We start from the raw sequence: 25,985 nt of genomic DNA on the forward strand, positions 1-25,985 counted from the left end.
TTCGTGTCTGTCCTTCTGCTTTTGGCCTAGCAAGCTGCATGCAACACTGTAAAGAAAATTTGTTAAAAAAACCTTGCATCTGTAAATACTATATATTGTAATGTTGTATTGAATGTTATATTCGTAAATTTGTTTCTTCTTACACTTATCTCATACCAGAGACTATGTGTTCTAGATATAGCAATACTGCAAAGGCATCTGCAGGGTATCATTGGCTCATTGAGGTCACAGTGCGTAACATACTTTTGAAAGTGAGTTACCTCTGCAGGTATCTGAGGGTTGCTATCTATTTGAACGTGGCTGAGCATTTCATTTTATCAAAAATGCCACCAAATGCTCATATTCTGTGTGGTCAGTGCAGTCCCTAGGACAAGTCTAATGAAGATATGTACCACCAAGGCAAAAAAACCTAAAAGGTTAAAAATGGAGAAATATTTACAACTTTCTTCAGTCCGTAAGGTTGAGTTTTCTGTTTTAGTATTCTTCAGTGCATTTTCAGAGAAAGGTTCCAAGGCTATGAGTATAAGCAGTCTGGTCCAGTCCCATACATATCCGCAAGCCTTTTAAAGCGAGGGCCCCAGTCACTGAGGTAATCGTAGTTCTGATCAGAGTTTGAGCTGATCGAATCTAAAGAACTGAGCGACTCTGCCACCGAGCCATTCCCCTCAAACGCGTATGTCTGCAGGGAGTCATAGGGTGGCGCGCAGGGGTCCACGTCCGCTTCTTTTAGTCTTTCCCAGATAAATTCCCGAAAAATGACATTATCTGGAATGCTTTTAAAAGTTGGTCTGCTCAAGAACTGAATCTCAGGCGTCACATCCCTTCTGGTCTTGGTGTCTCGGATGATGTTGAGGTTTCTCAAGGCAGCCATATCAAAAGCCTCGGTGTCTTCTTCTCCACCACCCTCGTCATCATACCTGACAATGTTCTCTCTGATATCTCTCTCTTCATCAAAAATGAGGGGCTCTTTTTTCCGTCGCCTCATAGTGACAATCAGTAAGACAAGAACTGTAACACAGAAAGACAGGTGTTTTAGCAACGCCAAAGTTTCCTCAAATTTTTCCTAGTGGTGGAAGTACTCATTAATTTATATGGCAAAGACTCAAGGAAATAGCAGGCAATGAGATTTGAAACCTAGCAGGTTCTGAAACAGCTTTTAAACTGTAAGCTTTTTAGACATTAAAGAATCTATTTCCAAAACCATTCTGGATTAACGTCTTCATCTCTAATTCTATATCTATGCTGTCCTCTAAACATAAATTTTAGAACTGGTTCAGTCTGACTATTACAATCTCACAGCAATGAAATAAAAAAAAGACCTTTTCCTGAACTCTTAATTGCCCAAGCGATAAAAGCACATTCATAAAGTAACTGAATAGAATTTAACAGCCATGATTTGTGAAGAGACTGAATTAAAGTATATGGCCAATTCCTGCTGAAGAAAAAAAAATTTTTAAAAATTGTAGATTGGACAACAGCGAATTGTTAAGCAATGTGTAAAGTAAGACTGTCTTAGTTTCCTATGAAGTGCAAAGTACTGTACTTGAGGTTTATGAATTACATCTAATGAGAACTGCTAGGGCTGGAGTTTATTGGATCAGCCAGTGCTAGAAATATTTTTTTTTTTTTAATTTTAATTCTTACAGTTTCTTTCAGCTTGAAAGCTAATACTAAACTTCAGTAACAGCCAAAATAACTGGGAGAAACTAACTCAAGGCTCCTCTTGTTCAAATACAGTTTCGGTAGAGAAACATCATTGCTGATACACAAAATATGGAACCAGTAATATGAATATTGCACCCATCTGTGGGACATGATGGAGTGTGAATCATCCTCCTAGAAAATTATTAATACTATATTGTAGCATCTGGGTAACATTTGCTGAGTTAATGATACTCCTAGAAAATAGCAGGCATCTCTATGACTGTAAAAATAACAGTATGTTGAAAAGTAAGTGTCATTCCACATTCAATTAATCTCTTCTGATTTTATGTTTATTTTTTAATCTTAAGAATACGTGATTATATGCATTCATACGTCTAAGGTTTACAGCCTTTACTTACAGTACTTTGATATGCCAACTAAATGCTGTAGAAACATCTGGAAAAGCAAAAGCTGATATAGAAAAAATTGAGCTTGAGCTTCCCTAGGCAGTCTCAAAAGTGGCCTCCATAAATCGTATGATGTAGGACTGCCATTCTTGAAAGCCCTTCTTTTCATGGAGGAATTCTTAAAATCAATATCAATCTAGTCATTGTGAGGCATGATTTAATATTGGGATCACTTGGTTAAAATAAACCAGTCATTCAGAGACTGTACATGCAGAAAACTGTATCATACGTCCACAGATGTTATGGTAGTATTTGGAATTGGTTATAGCATAAGATGACTTAAAGGCGGATTTTCTGCAATTCTTTTTATTTTCCTTTGGAGCCATGCATGTCTAAAAACAAAACTGGAACAAGATCAATTTTTTTCTAAACTTTTTGACAAATGTATTAGGCAATATTTTTTTCCCCTGTTTTTCAGCAGCTACCAGGCACACATCTAATGATCCATCTACTAACAGATGCCTTGTGATTCTATATTACTGCAGCATCAGCATCACACTCTCACTTTGTTGCCCCTGGCATCTCCCTGATTCATGCTTTATGTATTGAATTCAGAAGCCACTAGTTTGGGGCATTTTGCTTTAAACAATATTTACATAAGCAGTTTGACAATTAAGATTTTGACCTTTACAATGGCTCTTGTGAAATTTCAAAACATTCTGATATTTGTATAATACAAATTGAGCTATAAATTATACAGCAGAGAACATAAAATTGTTATCAGAGACAATTGCACTCCACTCTTAATGTTTTTCCGTATTATAACAGATATTTTAAAGTGAAAGACAGATTAGCTTGCTGACAGTACAAATACACATTTAAGCCAAGATTGCTATTGACATAACTTTTTAATTATTATTTTTAACATTTACTGCCACATTTTTTTATTGCCATATAAGTATGCAGCTAATCATTGCCTCTACTTAAGTGTAAATGCATTTTCACACCGCTGGCCCTCTTAACATACTTCATTTTGAAAGTTAAATACCTGCTAATAAGTGAAAAATATGAAACTTAGGAGGCAGGTTCGCCTAAAGGTACAATAAAAATCAAGATACGTTGAATGATTTATATAGTATTCCTTGTACATCTCACACTTGCTTGAAGCCAAGAAAAATATGGAGTCTTTCTAAAGGTTAAATATTTTAGCATTTAGATGGCTTTATGAGATTATTAATTTCCTGCCTTTCTAACAGCTATGAACAATAAAGTTTAACCTCTAAATGAACAAAGCTTCAGCTGCATTGCAGGAACTGCAGAGATGAATACAAACCCCAAACAAATTTCACTGATATCTAAATCAGGTGCAAATGGTTTTAAAGCTTATCCATTTCTCATTAAGTCATGGTGGGGTTTTTACCCTGCATTTATCACAAAAGCAAAGATTAAGTCAGTAATTAGTGACTGGCTGAACATCTAGAAAACCTAATTTTATGCTTTTTAGAGAAGAAATAATACAATGGAAAAGCTTTAGGGACATACGTATTGCACATTGAGGCCACTAGTTTGGCTCCATACTGGTATGCCGAACTCATGCTAAAGAGATGAAATGGCAATACTGATTTTGTATGTGATTCAACAAATACATAAACCAATCAGTATTAGATGTCACTATTTACAAAAGACTAAATAACCAGAACTAATAAAGGTAGATCTACACTAACCTTTTTGTTCTGATTTACCTGAATTTTTAGAGATGTTGATTTTTGTTTAATGGGTACAATAGCCAAGAGAAAATGTCATTTGTATTTACATTAGCTGTGGTAACAAATAGGTTTATCCTTCTGTCAGCGTAGATGTAATGATAATATCAGTAGTTTCAGTTCACCTGAATCAGTCTTTAAACAAACACCTTTGAATACAAGAGTGGATATTTGCTTTGCCATTTTGCAGTGTGCTTTATGGAATTAGCATGAAATTTCCATTTTGGTATTATCTGGTAAAAAGTCAGGTTTAGGTCACCAGAGCATATTTCTCTGTTTTAGTATTAATCTTTCCTTTAAGACTCGAGCCAACTGCAACATAATTGTAAGGAAGCCATCAACACCCTGAGAGCACCTGAGGGAGAAGACTACCTGCAGAGCTTTACAGTAAGGGACAGAGCTAAATCCCGAGCGTTACCACGCCGTGTATATGCGATGCCCCTAAGCCTGGCATTTACTATAGCAATAAGCCGCATCGGCTGCAAGCTAATCTGCACATCAGTTTATGCCTTAGGTGTGTCATGATTCATAAAGCTGAAGCCTGGAGATCCTCAGCCATCTAAGCAGCACGCTAATAACCTATTTAGTTATACCTTGCAGTTGCCAGTACAGTCAGATGAGATTTGGGGATTACAGAGGCCAAGACTCAGGAAACCTGCATTTAATTCCCAGCTAACAAGCTTCATATATAACTGTTGTTTAACCAGTTTGGATTGATATTTGCAAAGTGACTGTGACCTTTAAATGCCCACAGTGAGTGACCCTAATAGGCTCTATAACTTTCAGAAAACAGCTTCTGCATTGCATACTAAAGGCCCTTTTAAATGACTTAATTTGGATACCCCCAAATTAAAACAGTTTTATCACTTTTAAAACGGCAAGACCCAAACCCACACATACTAGATAGTAACATTCTGTATACATTTTACCTGTTTAGAGAATAAGATCCTTATGACTAAGACTGTTTCTTCTTGTTTACGAATCACACAATTATGTGTGCTGATTTAATCAGGTTCTTGTAGGTATTGTGATAATAATAAAAAATTCCTCGTCTTTCAACTGAAAAAATAATAATTTAAATCTGTATTTTGAAGTTTAATCAACGTATTATTAACTTGTAAACTCTAGTACCACACTAATAGGAGCTTTCTTTTAGTGTTTCTAAGAAAATAGGTGGTACTAATAGATTATATTCAGAAGTATGAAAGACAAAAATCATGAAAAAGCATTACGTCAATTTAGCTTTCCATTGTTTCAATACAAAGAAAATCTTTAACCTCTCAAATATGATTGGGTTATCTACAGGTGAACATTCTTTCTCTGTATGATTTTATGTACACATTTTATGCTAAGCACTTGTTATAAAAGCAATTATTGTGTCTGGAAGATGCTAACTGAAAAACAAATTACCTTGAATTAAATTACCATCTAATTTTCAGAGGAGTTAAAAAATTCCTACTTATTTCTCTAAAAATTATGTACGGTCTAAAACAAATGCAAACTAGCTTTTCATATGCTTTTTATAGAATAAATTGCAAGCACTTTTTTGTTTGTTTGTTTGTTTTCTGTAAAACACAGCCTCACTGCAGAGTGAATAATTATAAAGCTCTTTTGAGTAATTAACAAAGTACTGGAACTTTCTTGTAGAATAAAATTCAGAATTTAATCTCCATCAGTCAAGATGAGGAGGGAAAAAGATTTTGGTAAAATGTTTTTAACTTTTAAAAATTATTTTAGTTTGAAAAAATAGCCTACACCATGTTATGTCCAATTATAATGAATTAGTATGATTTAGTAACATTCTTCCTTCTTAGCATCAGTGGAAACATTGTGCTTATCTAAAATTGATTGCTTCCTTAAGTCAAAATAATAACACTAAGAAATCCCACTGAGACAATCTGAGTCTTGGTCAAGACAAATAGTTATTTATTAGACAAAGGGATGTATGGGGCAAGAAGAAACAGCAAAGTACATCATACTAACTTTAAGAAGATAAAAGCTCGTTGAGAATTCGAGATACTAGTGCCAAAATGCATGTATCCATGACATCTATGCAAATCTCCTGCCTCCTCCACTTTACAACTGGCACTCGCATTGAGATGACATTGATGAATGTGACTGGATTTACGCTGTGTGTAACCTTGGATCAGAAAAAAAAAATTGATCCGGTAGCCTGTCTCCTCTTTTCACTGATAAACTCTTACACAAAAAGGTGCATCCCTTGGTCCCAGCCCTGGAACCACTTGCCAACAGCTGAAGCCTGTTTTTTATGCTGTGCTAGTGGACCTTCAGTTTTTTTCTTGGGAATGGATGTGAAAAGAAAAAGGGAAAAAGGAGAAAAATTCCTAGCAGTACTACCATTCAGCTGATCCCAGAAAATGTCTTCTAGGAACAAACAGGAGAAGAAGAAAGGCTCGGGACCAGACAAGCAACAGCATTTGACTGGGATTTCACTGGGCAGCAGTGATGCTTAGGCACCTCTTCCTTGTGAAGACCAGCACCTGGCTGGGAACAAAACAGCAGCAGGATACAGTACCCCAGTGCAGGACTCAAAGCCAGGGTTAGCATACAAACGCAGCCTAAACTGCACCTGCAGCTTTGAACTATACCCAAAAGGAAGAGTTTAGATTGGAAGGGAAGATAGAACATACAAACATGTATTTGGATAAACAGTGGTGACACATTCAGACAGCTGAATTTGGAAGTCCAATTTTTTGGCAAATAAAATCGATGGTAAGGTGGTCATATGCACCAGAAATATGTGCAGCAGAAGGGACATTTCCTTCTAATGGTTTACAGTGAGGTGAATCAAAGTCAATAAGAAGAGACGTCTATAAATTGTTGAAATACTACCATGAACAGAAATGTGGACCAAAGTCTCTTGATTTGACCTATTCGAATTACTTGGTGACAGACAAATCACTACTGGGACTGTACCAACCTGAGGAGGCTATGGTCTTCGTCTTCCCCTTAGACTGGTATGTACAGCCAGGGAATAGAAAAATCTCTCCATTGATAACAACACTCAAGAAAATCCTTATGTGGCGAATCAGTACCCGCATTAACGTGAACTTTCTGACAGTAAGCAAAACTGCACTTTTGCTCACCTGCACTCTGCAGCAGTAAAGATGATCCTTCATCTTTACTCCTCAATTTAGGCCTTTACTACTACTATGTAGTCATTTTGTTTAAGAACTAGGCATGAAATGAGAAATGCTAAACCAGAATATTGACACTGTTCCACTGTTTTCCACTGTCTTTTATCTAGTTACAGTCTCACTGCATGGCATAAAATCCAACTGTGCTACCAGTTGCAGAGGTAACAAAAGATCATTCTGTGGAAGAGGTTCAAGTAAATGATTCCCATCAGTAAATTACATCTGTTCTATTTCCTGAACATTTTTTTTTTTTATGCAAATCAATAAATGTTTAATGATAGTTATATCTCTGAAAAAGGGACACACACTGGTACTGGTTATACAGTGAATATGCTAAACACAATACTTCCAGAAACTGCATTGGCTATCTCTTAAGTATTACATTTGATGCAAATGACCTTTTTCCCTTTACTATTATTTCATATATATGTCTGGAGGCAGCTTGACATAGAAACAAATTATCTGAACCTGAAAATCCCAACCTAAAGATTTTTGTGCAGCTCATGATACAAAATGCCATTCTGCTGGGAATGTTAGGTGTCCCTGTTTACAGAAATCGAGGCAGGGGGGAGTGGGTTGAAGCTTATATACATATACATATCTATCTCTTTTGCTACTATACATTAAACAGAAAATAAGGGTAACAGGAAGATGTACCTAGCAGTGTCAAGACACAAGCCAATATTGCTATCAGGGCTCCAGTGCTAAGTCCTGCGGGCAAGATATATGCTTCTGCATTGCACGTCTGAGCAATACCATCTGCGTCACAATCACAGACTCTGATGGTGAGGGTATTAGTGCTACTAAGTGAAGGTGATCCACTGTCCACAATGAATATTGGCAAGTAGAAAACAGACTGTTCCTGTCTTCGGAACCCATTTCTTCTGGTTAATACTGTTGCAGTGTTATCTAGATAAAGGAATAAAAAGATAAATATAAAATACATGACCTTTCTAAAACACAAGCCTATAAATAATACAGTAATTCGCTTAAAAGACTTTATAAACACATTTATATTATTTCAACAAGTTTATCTTTCCTGGTCATATATTTTTGAAGCTGCAGAGATAGGATCAGCTGAGAAATGAGACCAACTAAACAAAAAGCTGTTTTCCATGCAAGACTGTTCCAAAATTGCAGAGGTTTATTTGATTTTTGTTAAGCTCACAGTTCCACATTCTTGATAGGTAGTTGAAGATGAGATCATTATAAAAAAGAAAAAATTTACCCTTCAGTGATCAGATAAAATACCTACATACCTGTTTCAGGTCTGATTTCCAAGGATCTATTTTCAATTATTTACAGATATAGATACCATATTAATGGAAGGGATGGACATACTAATAGGAGAACAAGTTCTGAAGACCAATGAAATATTTTTTGAATGCAAAAAAAAATCCAGTTGGTGCACAAATACAGGTAATTGCACATGTAACAAAGACAAGCACTTGTTTTCAGTCTCATCTGAGAGTCAAGATGACTAATATAATCAGTCTAAAATGTGTGGTTCGATGCTGCTCTGAGTTAGGTGATTAAAAAGTCCATGTGTTCCAGAAAATATGTGCAAAACTCACTGTGTTCAATACAGGTTGACAGCTCCTGAGAGGTAGGGAGTTACATCTCCTAGAATGTATAGAAAAGGTCGGTCGGTCGGTCTGTCTATCTATCTGTCTACCTACTTATCTATCTATTTATAGACAGATATATCAATAGTCCTGTAATGTTACCTTACTGTGTCATCTATTATGACCTATCTGGCAAAATATGCAAGCACTTCTTCATATAGCATCATATGAGATATGCATAAAATTAGTTAACATCGAAAGAGGCAACTGCTGCTGTGTCTTGCAACTCCATTGATTTCACTGGCATTGCAAAAGTCTGTTATTACCCTTTCCAAATTATAAGTTCTCTGGAAGAGGGCCTGTCTTTTCATTAAATACTCTACAGTACTTGTAACAATGTCAGATTTCTGAACAGAGTCTTATTCTAATGCATTTTTATTATTTTGATCATTATTACCATTACAGTCTTTAGTTTGAAACTGCAAGCTGCTCATATGAAGACAATTAAGCATGTCAGTAACTACATTCAGGGTAAGGCAATAAATAGGTGTGTGAGAGAACTTTTATTAGGTCACATGTTATAGTGAATGTTGTTCAAAGTCTGTCTGTACAAACACTACCCTTTAGTCCACCATATGTCTGCTTTTCTTATTAATAAGGATGACTTTGTAACTCTGATTTAGTACTGAGCCATAAAAGAGCAATGCAAGAGTAACATAGTGTCTATTTGGTTCTATTTGCTTCAGCTAATAGCTAAACTGACTGATACACGCCCAGATGCCATACTATGCAGTGCAACTAATGAGAACACTAATTAGAAGCATGTTCTCAGATATTTTAACTAATAGAAACGTGATGTCACTGGGAGTCTTTGCTTAAGTCTTTGGGGAAATAGTGATAAGAAGTCTGTGTAAATATTGTAGGCAGCTTCCATTATCCAAAGCATTCTTCAATAGGTGGTATACTTACTGAAAAGATGTGTTTTTCTAAAAAAAAAAATTAAAAAAATCAAACCCCACTTTTTGATTTACTGTGCACTTATTTTTTATGACCTGAGTTATATTAATAAAACATGAATTCCTGGACATTTTTCAGTCACTGCCCCAAGGTAAAATCTAGTTTAGATAAAACCCTATAAATACAAGGAAAAGATGTGAGAGGAGTGACTTCTGGGGGGAAAAAAAAAAAAAAAGAGAAAGATTTGAAGCTACTCTGGCTCAATGCTTTAAATTATTCAAACCAGCTTAATTTCCTTGACAAATAATCTACACATAAAATTATTTTGCAGGCTGATTGTAGTTTAATTTATGTCCTTACCAGAATAGAAGTTTATGGATGTTATAATCAGCATGATATACTCAAAATGAAAGGTGTTAGTGGTGGATATTTACCCAAACAAAATGTCCTTACCTTTATTGTCCTGCAGAGTAAAATTGTGGTTATTTGCTGCCTCTGCTGTTAAACTGAAGTAGAACTGATGGCCATTTGGTGGGTCATCTTTATCAATTGCACTGATTTTCTGGATCACCTGTTTTAAGATGCATTGGGGTTTCATTGTTTGGAATGGTAAGAAGCATAAATACATGTACATTGTATAACCCCTCTATTACCTATCAAAGTATGAACTCTCCCTCAAGTCCTGCTCATATTGCATTTTGGGTTTCTAATCTCCTAAGCATGTACAGACACTCTTAAAACTGAAATGTGACTCAACTCTTTACTTTCCCTGTACCAACTTTATTGGCCAAAAGCAACGATCTGCAGGGCCTGTGAGAAAGTTAGGTTCTGTCATTCACCAGAGCTTGGAGTATAAACTGCGTAGCAGGGGAAGAAGTGTATCTTCTTGATGGCCCTTCATGTAGTTATCAGTGGCTGCAATCAATGCAAACTTTTGCAAGGAGACAATTATGGTTTTGAACATTTTAATTCATGTGCTTTTTTTTTTCAATATAGTGAAAAATAAAAAGCTAAGTCATATGTATACAAATATTTTCTGGGATTTCTTTTTTATTATTATTATTTTTCCAATTTTATTTTCTAAAATTCTATCAAAATCTGCCTCTAAAAAAAAGTCACCATTGCTTAAAATCCATAAAGAATGAATACTCAGAGCTAACATTCTGACTAGACCACAGGGAAAACAAACAGGTACTCCAATAAGAGCATGCATATTTTGTGTTTCTCATGAACACAAGCTAATAATCATAGTGTTTTCTGTTAAGGATTTAAAGTATGCTGTGATTTTGAAATGTGCAATAAACAACATCTGCCACAGGAAGGACAATGTTCTGGGAGAAGGCACAAAAGTGCAAAGTCTCCCAGGGAGTATGTGGGATCTATGTGAGTGAAACATCTACTAATTTTCTGGGAGAAAGAAGAGAGAATGAGAAAATATATGTATTTTCTGAGGTCTTACAAAGTAGAAAGGAAAAGTCCAAATATGAGAGACGCCAAGGACAAACACCACCAGATACTTTTAGTTGAGTCTAGGACTACTTTGAAAACATTTGGGGAGTTAAAAACACTGGGCAATATGGTAGGAATACATCTCTTTTGTGAAATTGTGGCCTCATGGCCCATACTTCCTCAGGGAAATAAAAGCGTGTACTCGTTTGAGGAATGCTAGGCCTTTAGTCTCAGAACAACCTCCGTGTTAGGACTTCCCACTTCCCAGCAAAATTAGGAGGAAAAAACACATTCTTAATATTATTCAAAATTAGGTGAGTTTAGCAAAATGTGTCAGTTATATGAGTAAGAAAGCCAGAGATTTTAACAGCACCTTCAGGAAGTAATTACACCTGAGTCTGTCTCTTCAGAGGTATGGTGAAGATGTTAGGGTTTGATTGATACTTGCTTGTGCTGCACATCAAAGCATTATTTTTCCTGCCATAAGCTGATTATATTTTATCTTAAAGCTGGCAGGCTTTCGTAAGGAATAGCTGCCTATCTGATAAAAATAAACATAAAAAACCCTATCAAGCCATACCTGACCAGGCTGAGCATTTTCACAGACAGTTGTCTCATACTCCATGGCAAACTCAGGGGCATTGTCATTGATGTCAAGGATAGTGATGGCTACATAGCCTCTCCCAATCTGTGCTGGATTCTCTATAGGAAAAGAAGCCAACAAAAGAGTCAGGAAGAGCTCCTTGAAAGTTATTCTTTGGGTCAGTACATTTTTCATTTGCATTCTTCTTTTGCATATACATGTCAAATCAATTACAATCCCTCCTGGAAAGACGAAGGAAGCTCTTGGCTTCATCTTCTGCACCTAGTGGAAACAATGTTTATGTCTTCCAGCCACTTTAATTAAACTAAGATTTTACTCTCAGGGATAAACTGAAAATCTAAATCACATCATATGGAGGGATAAGAGCAAAATGATGTAAAGCCATTGCCAATAGGTATAGCTACCCAGAACAGCACTATTCTTATCGGGAATAGAATGGTTATTATGGGTTAAACAATTTTTTTTTGCAATTCAGATTGATCAGGCTATTAAGAAGTTAAAAACAGAATTCCATCAGCTATATATAACAGAAGAAAAGAGGAAGCTGCATTCCCAAGCAAATCCCAAAGTATTTAAAGTGTACACACAAAGTATTTCAACACTGTCATTAACACGTTGAACACCTTAAATATGAATGACATTCTTAAACTGATGCATATCTCTAGCTAAAATATGAATCTGTTCAGGGTCCAATGTCATCATTTACTCTTAAACAGTAGATATTTTTGGACTGAGCATAAAGGACATCAGTGTGTGCCATACTCATTTTGCTAGATAAGACTTCTGTTTTGGAGTAGGGAGAAGAGAGATTGTATTATTTTTTTACCACAAGTGGTGATATTAGTGATAGAGCAGGGCAGAATGAAAAACTGTACAAACGTTCAAATATCTATCCATCTTTTTACAGGGTATTGCAACCATATTTTAGTAAATATTACAAGTATTTAAAGCAATGCATCCAAATGTAGATCACAAAGTGTTTTGGTTTGGTTTTTTATTCTTCATGTCAAATACCAGAGGAGTAAGCAACTTTGACACCAACTTTTTCCTCTGCTGATCTAAGCTTATTGAAAACCAAGCAGGCCATGAACATAAATTAAAGCATTGTAAGGTATTACTAGTGCTCCTAGACTCTCGCTTGTGTCAGGTATGCCCCTTGGCTACTTGTCAGTTTTGTTACTACCCAGTAAAATTCTGGTTTCCATACTGGTCTCCTGGACCAAAATTCTACTCCTGAGAATACAGATAAATCCATACAGACACTAAATTATAAATGTTATCTTTCAGGTTCAACATTAAATTAACCTCACTGAAAGCAAGAAGTGAGGATTTTTAAAATAGCAGGCCAGAGAACTGGTAATTCTTTTATTATCACAGCCGAACAAGGTAGTAATAAGGATGAAGTTTGAAGAAATAAATTCTTCAAATATAAAGGCAAAAATATACATTTTTTTCACAGAATGTATTCAGAGCTGAACAAGTTTAGGTTTAAACTTGCATTAACAGAATTCTTGTTGTATGCACTTGAAGGTTTCGATTCTTCAACACTTTTCATCTTACACCAGAAAAGATACCAAGTACAAAATATCCTCTACAGTCTTACCATAGAGTCAGGAAAGTGAAACCACACAAGCATTCAATCCCCTTTCCTGCATACCTTTTAAGAATGCTGTGGTTGACCAACAGCAATCAACTCCAAATGAGTGCCATCACTAAGATGGGCTAACTGCTCTCCTCTATACTCCATATCACTTTTCCTTTAATGACACTTGGTCTGAGACTGCTGACTTAACATAGTTCACCTTCTTTTCTACTTGTTTTTCAGAAGTCAAAAGACTACACAAAGTGTGAGGCAAAGGAAAGACCAAATACTTAATCTGTTGCATTTCTTATTTTTTTATCACACAGGTTTCTTTTACATTGAGTAAGTAAGAAGTTATTTTTCTCTGCCAAGGTTTGAAACTGTCATAATGTCTCTCAATGCAGCCGATGACAACCAAGCCTGAAGTTTTACACATGAACAGCCAATAAAATCTTTAAATTGTTACTTACGACTCTCCATAGCCAAAACTGTGATATTATGAACAGCATTAGTTTCCCTGTCCAGAGGTTTGGCAGTTGTAATGACTCCACTGTTGGCATCAATATTGAAATACCTCTCCAGGTCTGTGTTTCGATCTATTGAGTACCTAGGTAAAGGATGAAAGAAAACTTTTGATTTAAGTTCAATTACAGCTTGTAAAACCATTTCATTGATTTCTTCTTAGAGAGAAAGCATTTCCACTGTTTCCCCATTTTGAGTTTTGTTTTGTCCGGTTTCTCTGGGGCGTTGAGAGAAGCAAAGCTGTATGCAAAGGCGAGATAGTTACAGAGTGACCTGAGCTGACTGTGGCAGGCTTCATTCCTGGAGTGTCCTTTTAAGTGTGGTTATAAGTATTGCCCTCTCTTTTCTTTCCTCCCCTCTGCTGTAGGCAAACTTTCATTTAGTCATGGAATAGCATCCTCCTGAACCCCAGCTAAGGAGAAGGCACGTTGGAAGTTTACTACATGGCTGTGCCATCCAGGCACTGCTCCCGGGGGCGGCTGGCAGGCTGAGCACAGAGCTTTCTATCACCAGCAGAAGAGCTCCTGAGTCACCCAGAGCTGCAGAGGTAGGGGATAAGAGAGAGGGGATGCGGAGTAGGTCAAAGGATTGCATGTCAACCCTGTCAGCTCCTGGTGCGTTACTGTCATTAGGGAAACACAGGCTCGTGCCCTTAACTCTTTGGCTTAACATATCTTTTACCTCCAAATTTGTTTTAGGAAGGGGAAATGAGCTCCTTAGCAAACAGAAAATAGCATAAGGGAAAAGGTCAAAACGCCTGTGGGTGTTTTGCTTAGGACCATTTTGAGAGAAAGGGACAGTTGATTAGGCAGATTTACATTTACAACTGGAATATTCTTGACATTCAATTTAATATTGGGTCAGATTCTTGTACTCTCATTTAGATCAAGTATGTACTCCAGAGAACTTCCCTACACTCAGGATGAATTAAAATGTCTGAATCAGACCAAGTGTGATCATTACAATTACTGTCACACTGATGATATATTAGATTATTAATATAACATTAACCAAATCCTTTGAACAATGTGGAAGGAAAGAATTATGGAAAACAGTTAAAAATGGGACCTCCCAGATATTATGAGACTACTTGCTTGTTCTATGTTGTAATAGACCAACTTCTACTTTGTTGTATTACTGTGTTTTTATCTAACCGTCTTGGCTGCAAAATCTTAGAGCAGAGACTTGTTACATAATTAGAACTGTTTTATCATATTATGTCACAGTGAGGGAGAGAACAGAGTAAAGACTTGTAACAACAGTTACAGCAGTTTTCATGGGTTAAGGCTCTCCCTCTTTCACTTTTTTCTTTTGTTTTTGTTTCCATTTTCTGTTAACTGTAGTTCATTTTTTACTTTATTTCATGCCAGCATTGTTGTTTATTTGGTCAGCAATGCTCTTTAGCTGTTTTGTGGCTGGCAAGTTTCCCCCTGAGACTATGCCTGTCACCTCTGCTATGTAGTCATTCTTGGCAGGCCCCATAGCTGGGATTTAATCTCCTGCCAGCCCTTAGATTTCCCAATTATTAACACTATCGTTATGCAATTTGAAGAGCCAAAGACCTTTCTTTAAAAAAAAGGTAAGTAAGAGAAAGAAGGAGAAGGAGAAAGAGGGGTGAGAAAGACAGAAAAAGGAAAAGAAAGCAAGGAAGCAATAAAAAGGAGGAAGGGAGGGAGGGAGGGAAGGAAGGAAAGAAGGAAAGAAGGAAGGAAGGAAGAAGGAAAGAAAGGAAGAAGGAGGGAGGGAAAGGAAACAAGTTATATAAATTGGATGACATTCTTATGAAACAAGAAGGAAAATCATTTTTATGCATAGGAAACAAGCAGTTTCCCTCAACTTATTTACAAGTGTTGTATCCGTATTCAAATTCTAAAAAAAATATTTTAAATACTTTTAATCCTTTAATTCCTTGCAGCCATTAATACTTGAAAATCTTTGAGCTGCAGGAGTTTTAAATCCTTTATTTAAGCTAGTTCAAACATCAATAGTTCTCTGGTCCATATGAGATAACCTCTTATTTTCAAAATATTTATTACTCCCACTCGCCCTCCCCCCCCAGCATTGTCAAGGTTTTAATTGTGTCTGATCTTGTAATTTCAACATTTCTGAATTGTAACAAATCAAATTTTTAATCAATGTCAATATAATCCAATGTTTGGAATTTGGAATACTTATTTATAGATTGATAATTTAAACTTCTTAAATAGATCATGAGGAGTATTATGGATTAATCCTCCTTAACACATTCCAATTTTAGGTGAATCTGAAGCAGATGCAGGACAGCTTTAAATTATATGATCTGTCAGTACCCCTGACAATATACACAGCCAGTTCACAAGCATATAGATAAACCCTCACTATTTTTTTTTCCTCCCTCTCAAATTCCAAACAACTGTGATGCAGAAGAAATCTTCAAGATGTTATTTAAGCTAGTGATATAACTATTTTTTATGCTGGAATTGTAAAAATTAACCAGATCAAGGCCAATAAACTCATCCTTATGTTTACACAGGAGTCAAAAGCATTCTGAGCGTGGACTGCATTTATGGAACTGGATTTAATCCTACTCTACATGATTCTGCTAAACCAGATATTATACACCAGATGCTAACATCAGTGCCAGAAAACACTGCCACAGCAAAGAAAGAGCTCAGCAAAGATAAATTTCACAAGTAAATCCATGCCAACCATCCATCTAGGACTTGTTTATACATGACAGGAATCAGCTATTTTGAATATGTTGCAAATACATAATGAAAGAGAGAGAGAGAGAACACTTACGTCACCTCCAGGAGTGAAACATATGCTTTATTTTTACAACTTAAGATTGCTTCTTTAGAAATTACAGAGCTACACTAGAGTCCCAAGTTCATCTTCAGTGCATGAAACTAAAAATTTAACACCACCAAAAAAGGTGACATCGAAACAAGTTCTGTACCTGTGAGGTTCTTTTCTATGTATGCCCTAAATGAACAATAATAACAAATGAAACTTAGTACTAACTTTTAATTGTCTCTGTGTTCATCCTCCTGCAGATATTTAAGCTCACAAAATTCCTGAGTTAGAAGTGTTACCCTCTAGATCCTTTGCATGTTCCTTTGACAATTAATATTACTACTCTGCATAAGAAAAGTAACAAGTAACTCATTACTGGTTTAACTTAGGTGGTAAGTCTTTGTCCTTGAGCTTTGACCTTAGATACTGACAAACAAAAGATCGATACTTTGTGTTTTCTTATGGTTTCTTTATGATCCTGGACATTAAATTGTGGAAGACTTGCAGGATCTTCACACACTGAAGACAAAGGAAGAGGCCCTTGACAGTGTTCAGGCATCTCTAGTGTTCATACCTCTTCCCATTTGAATAGAAGATATTTGGCTGCAGCAGAATTTACAGAAGCCAAGATATTATTAATTTTAACCATCCTGACTAGGACAGGATGTCTTGTCCTATCCATTTTTCTCATGTATAGTTTTTTCTAATTTTTTTTCTGTGGGACCTCAGCTCTGGTTTACCATACAAGAGTCTATGTGCTATTACGTTTTAGTGCATAGTGCATGCAGAATATGAATCATTATGCACACACACACAGACACACACAGATATGTATATTTTATATATAGATAGATAGATCGATCCTGGTTGATTTAAGAGAACATAACTTGTTACAGATAATAATAAACTCTTCCTAAACTTAGAGAGAAATAAATATAAGTAATATGTTGAGGTTTTTTCCTTTGGAATCCTGAAATTATATCTTCTCTTCTTTTCTTTGTTTTACAGAGATTTAATTATATTATCTTTTCAAAGGTTCTGTAGTTCAGGAGTATAAAAGTCAAAATGTGCAAACTCTTGAAATATCTCAATCTCCCTCTGCAAGGGAAACAGGCTAACTAATTGCTTTCAGTGTAACCGAAGACCCTCTCTCAACAAAATGAACAACCTCAATACAAAGGCTAAAGAAATAAACAATTAAGACATCTTATAATTACCTGACAGGACTATTTGAGGCATCTGGATCATGGGCCGCTACAGTTCCAATGATAGTGCCGACCTTTGCTGCTTCAGACACCACCATGGAGTATAAACGTGAAGTAAACACAGGCGGCTCATCAACATCTTCTACGATTATCTTCACTGTTGTCATATCACTGAAGGGCCCCAGACTCAGAAAGCGAGGGTCAACATGCATATTGGCTGCTTCTATCCTCAGGGTATAGCTTGTCTTAGCTTCAAAATCCAGCTCCTACACAGGTAAAGTTATTTGGAAATTTTATTATCCAGTGATGTCGCCACAAAACTGTTTCACTTACAACTGTCAGTAAGTACAAAATGAACTTTGCCATGTGTATACAACCAGTACTTTTGATTAGCAGAGCATAGCTGATGGCTCATTTTTTAGCTTTCTCAAAACACTGTTTGCAGTGTCTCACTAGTGAATATTCCCCAATGATTTTAACGGTAAAGGTAGTTCTAGCCTGTGAATGAAGCAAGAATTCTCTGTTAATGGCAAAACTTTCTGTGACTTCCTTGGGAACCAAATTCTCCCCCATTATTTCATCATTGTGAATGAATACTTCTTTTTATCTTATTCATATTTTATGTAAGATAATGCTAAATACAATGTGCCATACTACCCAGACATAAGAACTCAATATAATATTCACTGGTGAAAACACCTCATTCAGAAAATTGGGGGAGTGGCCATTTGCATACTACTGGGATTGACTAATCAATTATTACTCCAAGCTCTGTAAAAATTTGTGTAGAAAATGTGGCAGTCGGTAAAACTACATTGTTTATATGACAAAATTTTGTACTGACATACAGCCTGGAGATTGTTTTGGTTTGTTTTGCTTATTAAACAAAATGCACATTAATTTTTTCCACCTCCATTCTGCTTTAATTTTCTTTGATGAAAGTATAGTTTCTTTTGGAATATTTCCCTCCACAACTAACAGGATATCTGTGATCTGGAGGACAGTCCCATAAAGAAAATTATTTTAGAGGCACAAAAGCATCTTACCTCACAGGCAATTATTGAAAGAAAGCATCATGCTAATATTAGCACTGTTTATCCTATATCTATAATCTTAGTTTGTTAGCTTGCACCAAACAGCTGGCTAACTATTCCTTTGCAATTCCAAGTTTAATCATTAAGAACAGCAGTAAAAGACCCAAGCATTTCTAAAACTGCAGTCTGGTTACTGAACTATCTTTTCAAACCATAATTCCAAGTGTATAAAACAGATTACAAAAGGTTTTCTGCAGTTCTGATTCTGAATACATCATAGAGATCTGAAACGTTCTTGCACAATAACCTGACAGCATCTGCAAAACACTCCTGTATTCACTCAGAGGAGCAGCAGAGGTGAAACACACATCTGTTGACCTACAAATGCAAGGGTCTAAGTTCTCCATCAAGTTACAGTAGGATAAATCCCAAACGAGCACCTTAAGGTCAGCGATTATGCTGATGTTATGATACACTGTACACAGTCTAGATTTAAAAATGAAAAATGAATTCCAACACAACACACTCAGAAAGGCACTGAACTTTTATAAACTCTATGTGGCAGCAAAAGGCTTCTCCAAATGGGAATACATACGATCTTCATGTTATGCAAGTGCTTACTTCTTGCACTGGATAGGTGCTGTAGTATCCATAGATTGCCAAACACATAAAAGAAAGCTTGTCTGGATACTGGTCACTATACTGGATACAACTGGTCAGTATTTATTACTAAAGCATATTTAATTGTTTTTTATTTTAATTTTGGTTTTATATTTCAAGTACAATATGTGTGCTATGGAACAAACCTCACAGCCATAATGCAAATGTAATGCGGTGTCAGGATGATGAAAAATGTCTCAGAAACTATATTGTATGGGGATAACAATTAAGCAACTGATATGACCAGATGAGCAGCAAGGTTAAAGAGAAGACAACCAAGCGCACAAATATATTAAGACTTCTCATTTTCCAATAAAAGCATCATATTAATTAAAGAAATGATAACCTGAAGAATGCCAAAGACAAAAGGCTGAGATTTGTTGAACTAAAAAAAAAAAAAGCAAGCCTTTAGTGAACAGTGTATTTTCAGTCAGAATGTACAAAACTATGTAGCAGAGAAGGGAAGGCTAATTAATTCTTATTAATCGGGGATATCTGTTGAAATCGTATGATTCAGATTACAGCTATACTTAATCAAACACATGGAAATACATCATGAAACTACAGACAAGATAGTTTCTTATGGTATACTAATGTCAACACCACAGTCATCCTAAGAAAAAATAATTACGAAAATTCTGATTTAATAAAGAAAGTGCATAGAGCACAGTATATATGGTTGGACAAATTATATAAATTTTACTTTGAATTGACTAAGCACAATAATGATGAAATATTATTTAAATTATTTTTAAGACATTCCCTTGTTTCTATATTGATTGAAGACTAAATTAGAACTTTAATAGTGGAAATCATAAAAACAGGTGTTTTCTATGTGAATGTTTATCACAAGGGCTGACACACTTTAAATCATCATATTTCATTCTCGTAATGTAGAAAGAGATCATTCTTTATTTGACTGGATTACAGGAGTATTAGACTTGTAGGGAATACACAAAACCCACTTTCATTTAGAAAGGTGTTTCCTCATAGAGAAGGACGCAATACTAATGATCGTGCAGATGCATGTTCTAAACAGGCTTGCTTACTAAAAGCAGGTTTCACCTTCTCTAACTTAGCCATGTACATGGGAGAAAACCACCATATGGTGCTTACTGTGGGCGCAGGAAAATTCTTCCAGGGAAGAAATCAGCTGGTCTACTTCTGAATGCCTGTTTTTCACCAGTTACTAGTAAGGGAGTCTCAAAAACTGGAAGAAGTAAACATCTGCTTTCAGCAACATGAATCCTGCCCTGGGATTCCCTCAGATATCTTCTGGTACCCCATACTGCTGATAGTTTCCAAAAGATATAGGGGTCCTTGCTAATGAAAAATTAATAAATAAAAAATCTAACCTATGTGCATATACAGTGGGGAACAGTTGGTGTTTGGCAAAGGGGTTTTACAACATCAAATGGTATTGTCTTTGTTTGATTGATTGTACAACATCAAATGGTACAGTGTGAGACACTGAATTGTTATCTCGAGCTGTTTATCTCAAAGATTATTGTGTATACGGCATTTGACCTTGTTTGTATCTTAACCTCGCTCTTGGAATCATATCGAAACCTTCCCTGACATTGGATCGGGACATTTAGGGGCGGTAATATTGTTTTCTTTTAGTTCTTTGTAGCAGAGCCTGTCTCCTGTGGGGTGTGACAATGTCCATAAATGCTAGTCATCATTCCTCAGTCTGTTCCTATAGCATACACATGCTCAGATCCTATGGTGGCTAGACAAGTAGCAGGTTTTGAGGCAGAATATAATCTGGGAAAATAAACAAAACCTCTAAGATATGATTAGTATGCAAGAGTTCTTGACCTGATGGAAATGTTTCAACAATTTGTAGATAATATAATGAAGACATTACATACTACAGAGACTAATGAATGACTGAAAAAGTGAACGGAAAATATTTCCTTTTCTCATTTCTTCTGATCTAATTATCACTGGTGTTTGTTATACAGAGAGCATTATTTAACTGGCCTTTGGATCATGCCTTCATTATTTCCCGCTATAACAAAAGCACAGGATTCCAATAATGGAAAACCAAGTCAACACCCTACAAATCGCTACATCAGTGTTGAAGGTTAAATGGACAATGTATACTTCAGTCCTTCAGTACAGCTTGACAGTTTCATTAATATCTGTGCATTAGTCTTATCTGATTAGATCCCATGCAAGATCCATTTATCTTTCTCTCATTTGGGGGTTTGTGGGGACTTTCTTTCTTTCTTTTTATTTTTATCTTTTTTCTTTTAAGGGTAAGAATTTTATCCTGTCTGAAGGAAATTGCAAAACAAGTCATCTGTGTTACAGAGACTGGATATGAAGTTATCATTCACAGGAAGGCCATTTTTGTAATGTTCATTTTTTATTGTATGGTAACTCTGTAATAATGTACTTCTCAGAGGTGAAAATCCCATTTTTAAGCCCAGTTGAGGTTTTATAGTGAAAACTGCAGTACATCAAACAAATGCACATTATCTCTCAAAGGAACCATGGAAGCCTCAAATTCTTACATTGTAAACTCTGATATAGAATTGAAAGAAAATTTTCTAGCTGAAAAAAAAAGCGCAAAATGTTAACAGTAATAGAAAGATAGCTTTTCATTCAAAAGCTTATGCATAAACCCCCCATTTTTACAATTGCCAGCATTGCTCTTAGAATGAACTCAGGTTTTAGAATAGTCTCTTAGCAGTCAATTTCGATGAGAAAGTACTTTGCAACACTATTTTCACATTTTTCCCTTTAACTTTCAAATTCGTTGCTGATATTGGTGGTAGGGCTGTGTACTGGGGGGAGAAATGAAGGCCAAGTGAGCAAGAACTGTACTATGGGAAATCTCAATGCTTGTCACTTGCTACAGTAAGACATGACAACCCTCTATAGAGTTTTCAGGCTTTTTTTTTTTTTTGCACTTACATCCACTAAAATCTCTCCATAGACTTTGAAATTGTTTGAATCAGATCTCATAACCTTCCAAAAAGTCACATATGATTCATGTAATAAAAATATGCCTAGCGGCCTTTTTTATTATTAAATTACCATTACTACTTTAAGCACCAAGTATTTGATAAAGGTGTAGGTGGATACAGATCATGTATCAGGTTTTTATCTTAAGAGGTTTTGCTACTAAGCTGTTATTTTTACTGAAGTCTAACTATAGCCTGCAACTTGGTGAATAAAATGAGATCTGTACTTCTATGATGCCTATTTTTAGTAATAATGCTGTAGAAACTACAAACAATATGGTCTTGTGTATGCATTTTGCTTAGAAAGTTTAGCCAAGCTTCCATTCATGTGTATTACAATCAGGATTCTGTGAACAGTCAACATGAATTCACTTTGAAATTGTACACAGATAGGTTTGCATGGATACTTCAGAATTTATTGTATTAAATGACTGAATCATCACTCACTTCCATAAACGTTTCTTCAGTTCTAAGGTTGCTACTGCAGAGACAAATCCAAAACATCTTTTTCAAACTCCAATATATTCAGAAAAATTACACTTTTCTTCCAAACACCCTCACCACTGTGAAATGTAGCTATGCAAATTATCTGAGTCCTTGCTAACAGCATTGATAGCAGAATGTAAATTACAAATGAAACCACAGGAAGGAATTGATCCTACTCTACAGATGGAGAACTGAGTCACAGTGTGAACTAGGATAAAATTTTCAAATACTTCTAAGAAATATAAGTGCCCAATCCCTTTTCAAAAACTGCACAAGACATTTCCTTTTCCTGAAAAGATCACCTAAGATGGATGTTTTTCTAAATCCTGCTTAAAAGTGACTTACACATCTAATTTAGCTCTACTTAGGAATTCACTACAGCAAGTGTGCCTACAGGGTGGAGAATAGCCAAATTCTCCCATTATTTGCAACATCAGAACTCTAGCACCAAGTTTGAGCAGGTGGTACCTTTAGACTGCTCTGTACGGGATAAAGGAAGATCTTTCTTCTGTTTCATTTACCAAGTGAGAACTTTTCATTTTTTATTATTATTTAATAAAAGAGAAGGTGGGAAAAGAAAGAAAATAGGAAGGTTTCCACAGTGACTTGAAACAACTAGGCAACAAATTGTATGAACATAGTAGGTTACAGGAAAAGACCCCCACTAGTTTTCCCACCCTTCCTGTAAGCTGAGAATACCACTCTGAACTGTGCTTATGGGTCCCATTCACTTGTTGTTTATATCAGCGTTTGGAAAATAAAGTTGCATCCTAAAAGCAACTTACGCACTTTTATATACCGTCCTAGATACGTGCTGAATAAAATTTTTGCACATGAATTCAATGAATTCAGTTAATGTATTGCAGAAGAAGGTAGGCTTTATTTTTTAGTGACAGTAACCAAGTAAATGGTTCAATACTGTTTTTACTAGCTCCTGTCATAAGATGAAATCCTAGCTTCACTGATTTAACAAAAAAAGCAATTCCACCCAGAGTTAACCTCTTGTTATTATTTACAACATAAATTCATGAACATAAGTTAGTCCTTGTCCCAAAGAATATTTTTTAAAAGTTTGTTTGTTTGTTTTCTAGAATGAACTTAAGCAACTTGCTGGAATACATGAACTTCACATCTGATTCATTTAATCCTGATTCAAACCTCCTAACCAGGATGAAAGAAAATAAGGTGTCACAAGTATGTGGAAAACCATATAGCAGCAAATATTGTGCAGTGGTACAGCATGCATGCTTCTTAGTTGTGCTGCATAAAGTAGTACAATCCTACTCTTTACTCTTTGGAGACATAAAGACCAAGTGGATGAAAAGACAGAGAAAGTTTTCCTCTCTTTCCTGATCCTGTATGGTCAACAGAGTTATTATAAGAGTACCAGCCTACTGTCAAGATGTTATCTTGGGCTGAGGTTTAGTCTAGTGGCTAGTACAGACTGATATGAGGCACCAGGCAGCAACAGTACCAGCATGTTCAGGAACATGCCATCCCCAGTCCTACCATGGCTAGAAAAATTATGAGCAGAACTACTACTACTATTTGAAAAAGAGCATTGTTCTCAAGCTGTTTAGAGAAAAATCCATCCTGAATAAACCATGCAAGCCAAAGAGATACCTGGATTTAACAATGCAGAAGAGAGATAAATAAGGGAACAATACGCTCCATATTTCGATGAGTATCACTGTTAGAGTAAAACCATGATTATTTTTTTCTGCTGACTTTTGATGTTTTGAAGTCTTTGTGTCATAGGCTGCAGAGAAGAAATGTGTTCAAATGTGCATGGAAAGAACCCCAAACCAAACCAAAAATTAAACACACCCAAATCTCATCCATGAGTTTTGCCACCTTTCACTGTTTGCCACAAGTCCATTATACACAAGTAATCTTGGGAAATACATAGCCATGTAACATTCTTCTCTTTCTAATATCACGATTCTTGGTATCTCTCTTTTTTAAAAAATTTCATTTTCCTGAATTTATATATATCTAAATAATTTATTTGCAATTTTTGCTGATCCTTAGGCATTTTCTTCCATATTTCATCCACTTGGAGCATACAAAAATCCTGCTTTGCTCACTGAATTCTTAAATCTCACTTCTTTCAAATTTTTTTTTTTTTTTTTAGAAAAACTTTTTTTTTTACTGGATGCTCCTTAAGTGTTTAAAAAAAATCTTAGAGGAAGACAACTTTTCAAATTGTCTCAAAGCGTTAACCTTCTAAAAACAGAAATTAAAATCCTCAGTTTGTGTATGGAACTCTGAAAACCAGACGCCAAACTTTCCCTGCAACACCCAGCACAAAAATGAATGGAGCAGTGCCTTCAGCTGCTCAGCGATGCTGGCGGTGATTTTCATGCCTAGCCTGCTGATTTGTATGTACGACTGAAGGAAAAGTACGCAAAGCTAAAGCTTGCATTTGCATTTAGAACCAAAGCATGCCTTTTCAGAAGTCTCTGCCTTGGCATTTTACTGCTTGATATGTACACAGACATGTCATCTGAGCATAAAAATACACAGGAATTTAAAATGATGGGCATGTGTTTGGGGGCTGAGCTGTTTCTCAATGCCTCAGCTGATTTCAGGGGCATGAAAAGGAGAAAGCTAATTACACTCAGAGGTGTACAGAACGTCACGTGCCAGATAGTAAAATGTTTAGGCAGTTTCCATGCTACAGACTTAATTTCTTCCCTGATTCCTTACTAACGATCATACATTATCATGCAGGGATAACCTCTGCTCAACTCCACAGTGATCTGGCAGGTGAGGCTCAGTGGTTGAGGCCCATTTAACCTGCGTACACTGCCATGAATGCTCTTCTACGTACTTGTTCTCCAGAGAAGAACAAGGTACAGTTGCCTTTTAGCCACTGTGCTTGAGCTCTTCACTTACATTCTTCCCTCCTGCCCAATGTTCTCTGCAGGGCTGGCAGGGAGGATCTGTCAGCCCTGGGCAAGGCAACCAAGTTCCCTGGAGTCCCAGTGAAGAGCTCAGGGCATCCAGAGGTTGGGAGGTGCCCCTCAGCATGGGGACTCACCTTTGCGTACAGCAGAGGGAAAAAAGTCCATAACAGTAGGACAATGAGAGAAAAGTTCTAATGCTGAAGAGAAAAAAGTCCTAATTCTTGTGTCAAAATATAGCAGCATCTAGGTTTAAAAATGATTAGCAAATTGGAGCATTTCATCAGGTCAAA

At 36.2% G+C, this 25,985-nt stretch overlaps 1 protein-coding gene across 1 annotated transcript in view; it reads right to left on the minus strand.

The window, feature by feature from the left end:
* Positions 1–450: 450 nt before the first annotated feature.
* Positions 451–25,985, minus strand: part of CDH7 (cadherin 7, type 2) — a 68,643-nt gene continuing 43,108 nt past the window's right edge. The window contains exons 6-11 of the mRNA XM_010583297.1: positions 17,644–17,897; positions 13,600–13,736; positions 11,524–11,645; positions 9,948–10,065; positions 7,630–7,881; positions 451–1,008 (exon numbers count right to left, since the gene is read on the minus strand). Coding sequence (XP_010581599.1) covers positions 515–1,008; positions 7,630–7,881; positions 9,948–10,065; positions 11,524–11,645; positions 13,600–13,736; positions 17,644–17,897 — 1,377 coding nt within the window. The 3' untranslated portion in view covers positions 451–514. The remainder of the gene's footprint in view (positions 1,009–7,629; positions 7,882–9,947; positions 10,066–11,523; positions 11,646–13,599; positions 13,737–17,643; positions 17,898–25,985) is intronic.

The sequence above is a fragment of the Haliaeetus leucocephalus genome, unplaced genomic scaffold, assembly GCF_000737465.1.
Source record: "Haliaeetus leucocephalus isolate CR32 unplaced genomic scaffold, Haliaeetus_leucocephalus-4.0 Scaffold889, whole genome shotgun sequence".
NCBI classification, from domain to species: domain Eukaryota; kingdom Metazoa; phylum Chordata; class Aves; order Accipitriformes; family Accipitridae; genus Haliaeetus; species Haliaeetus leucocephalus.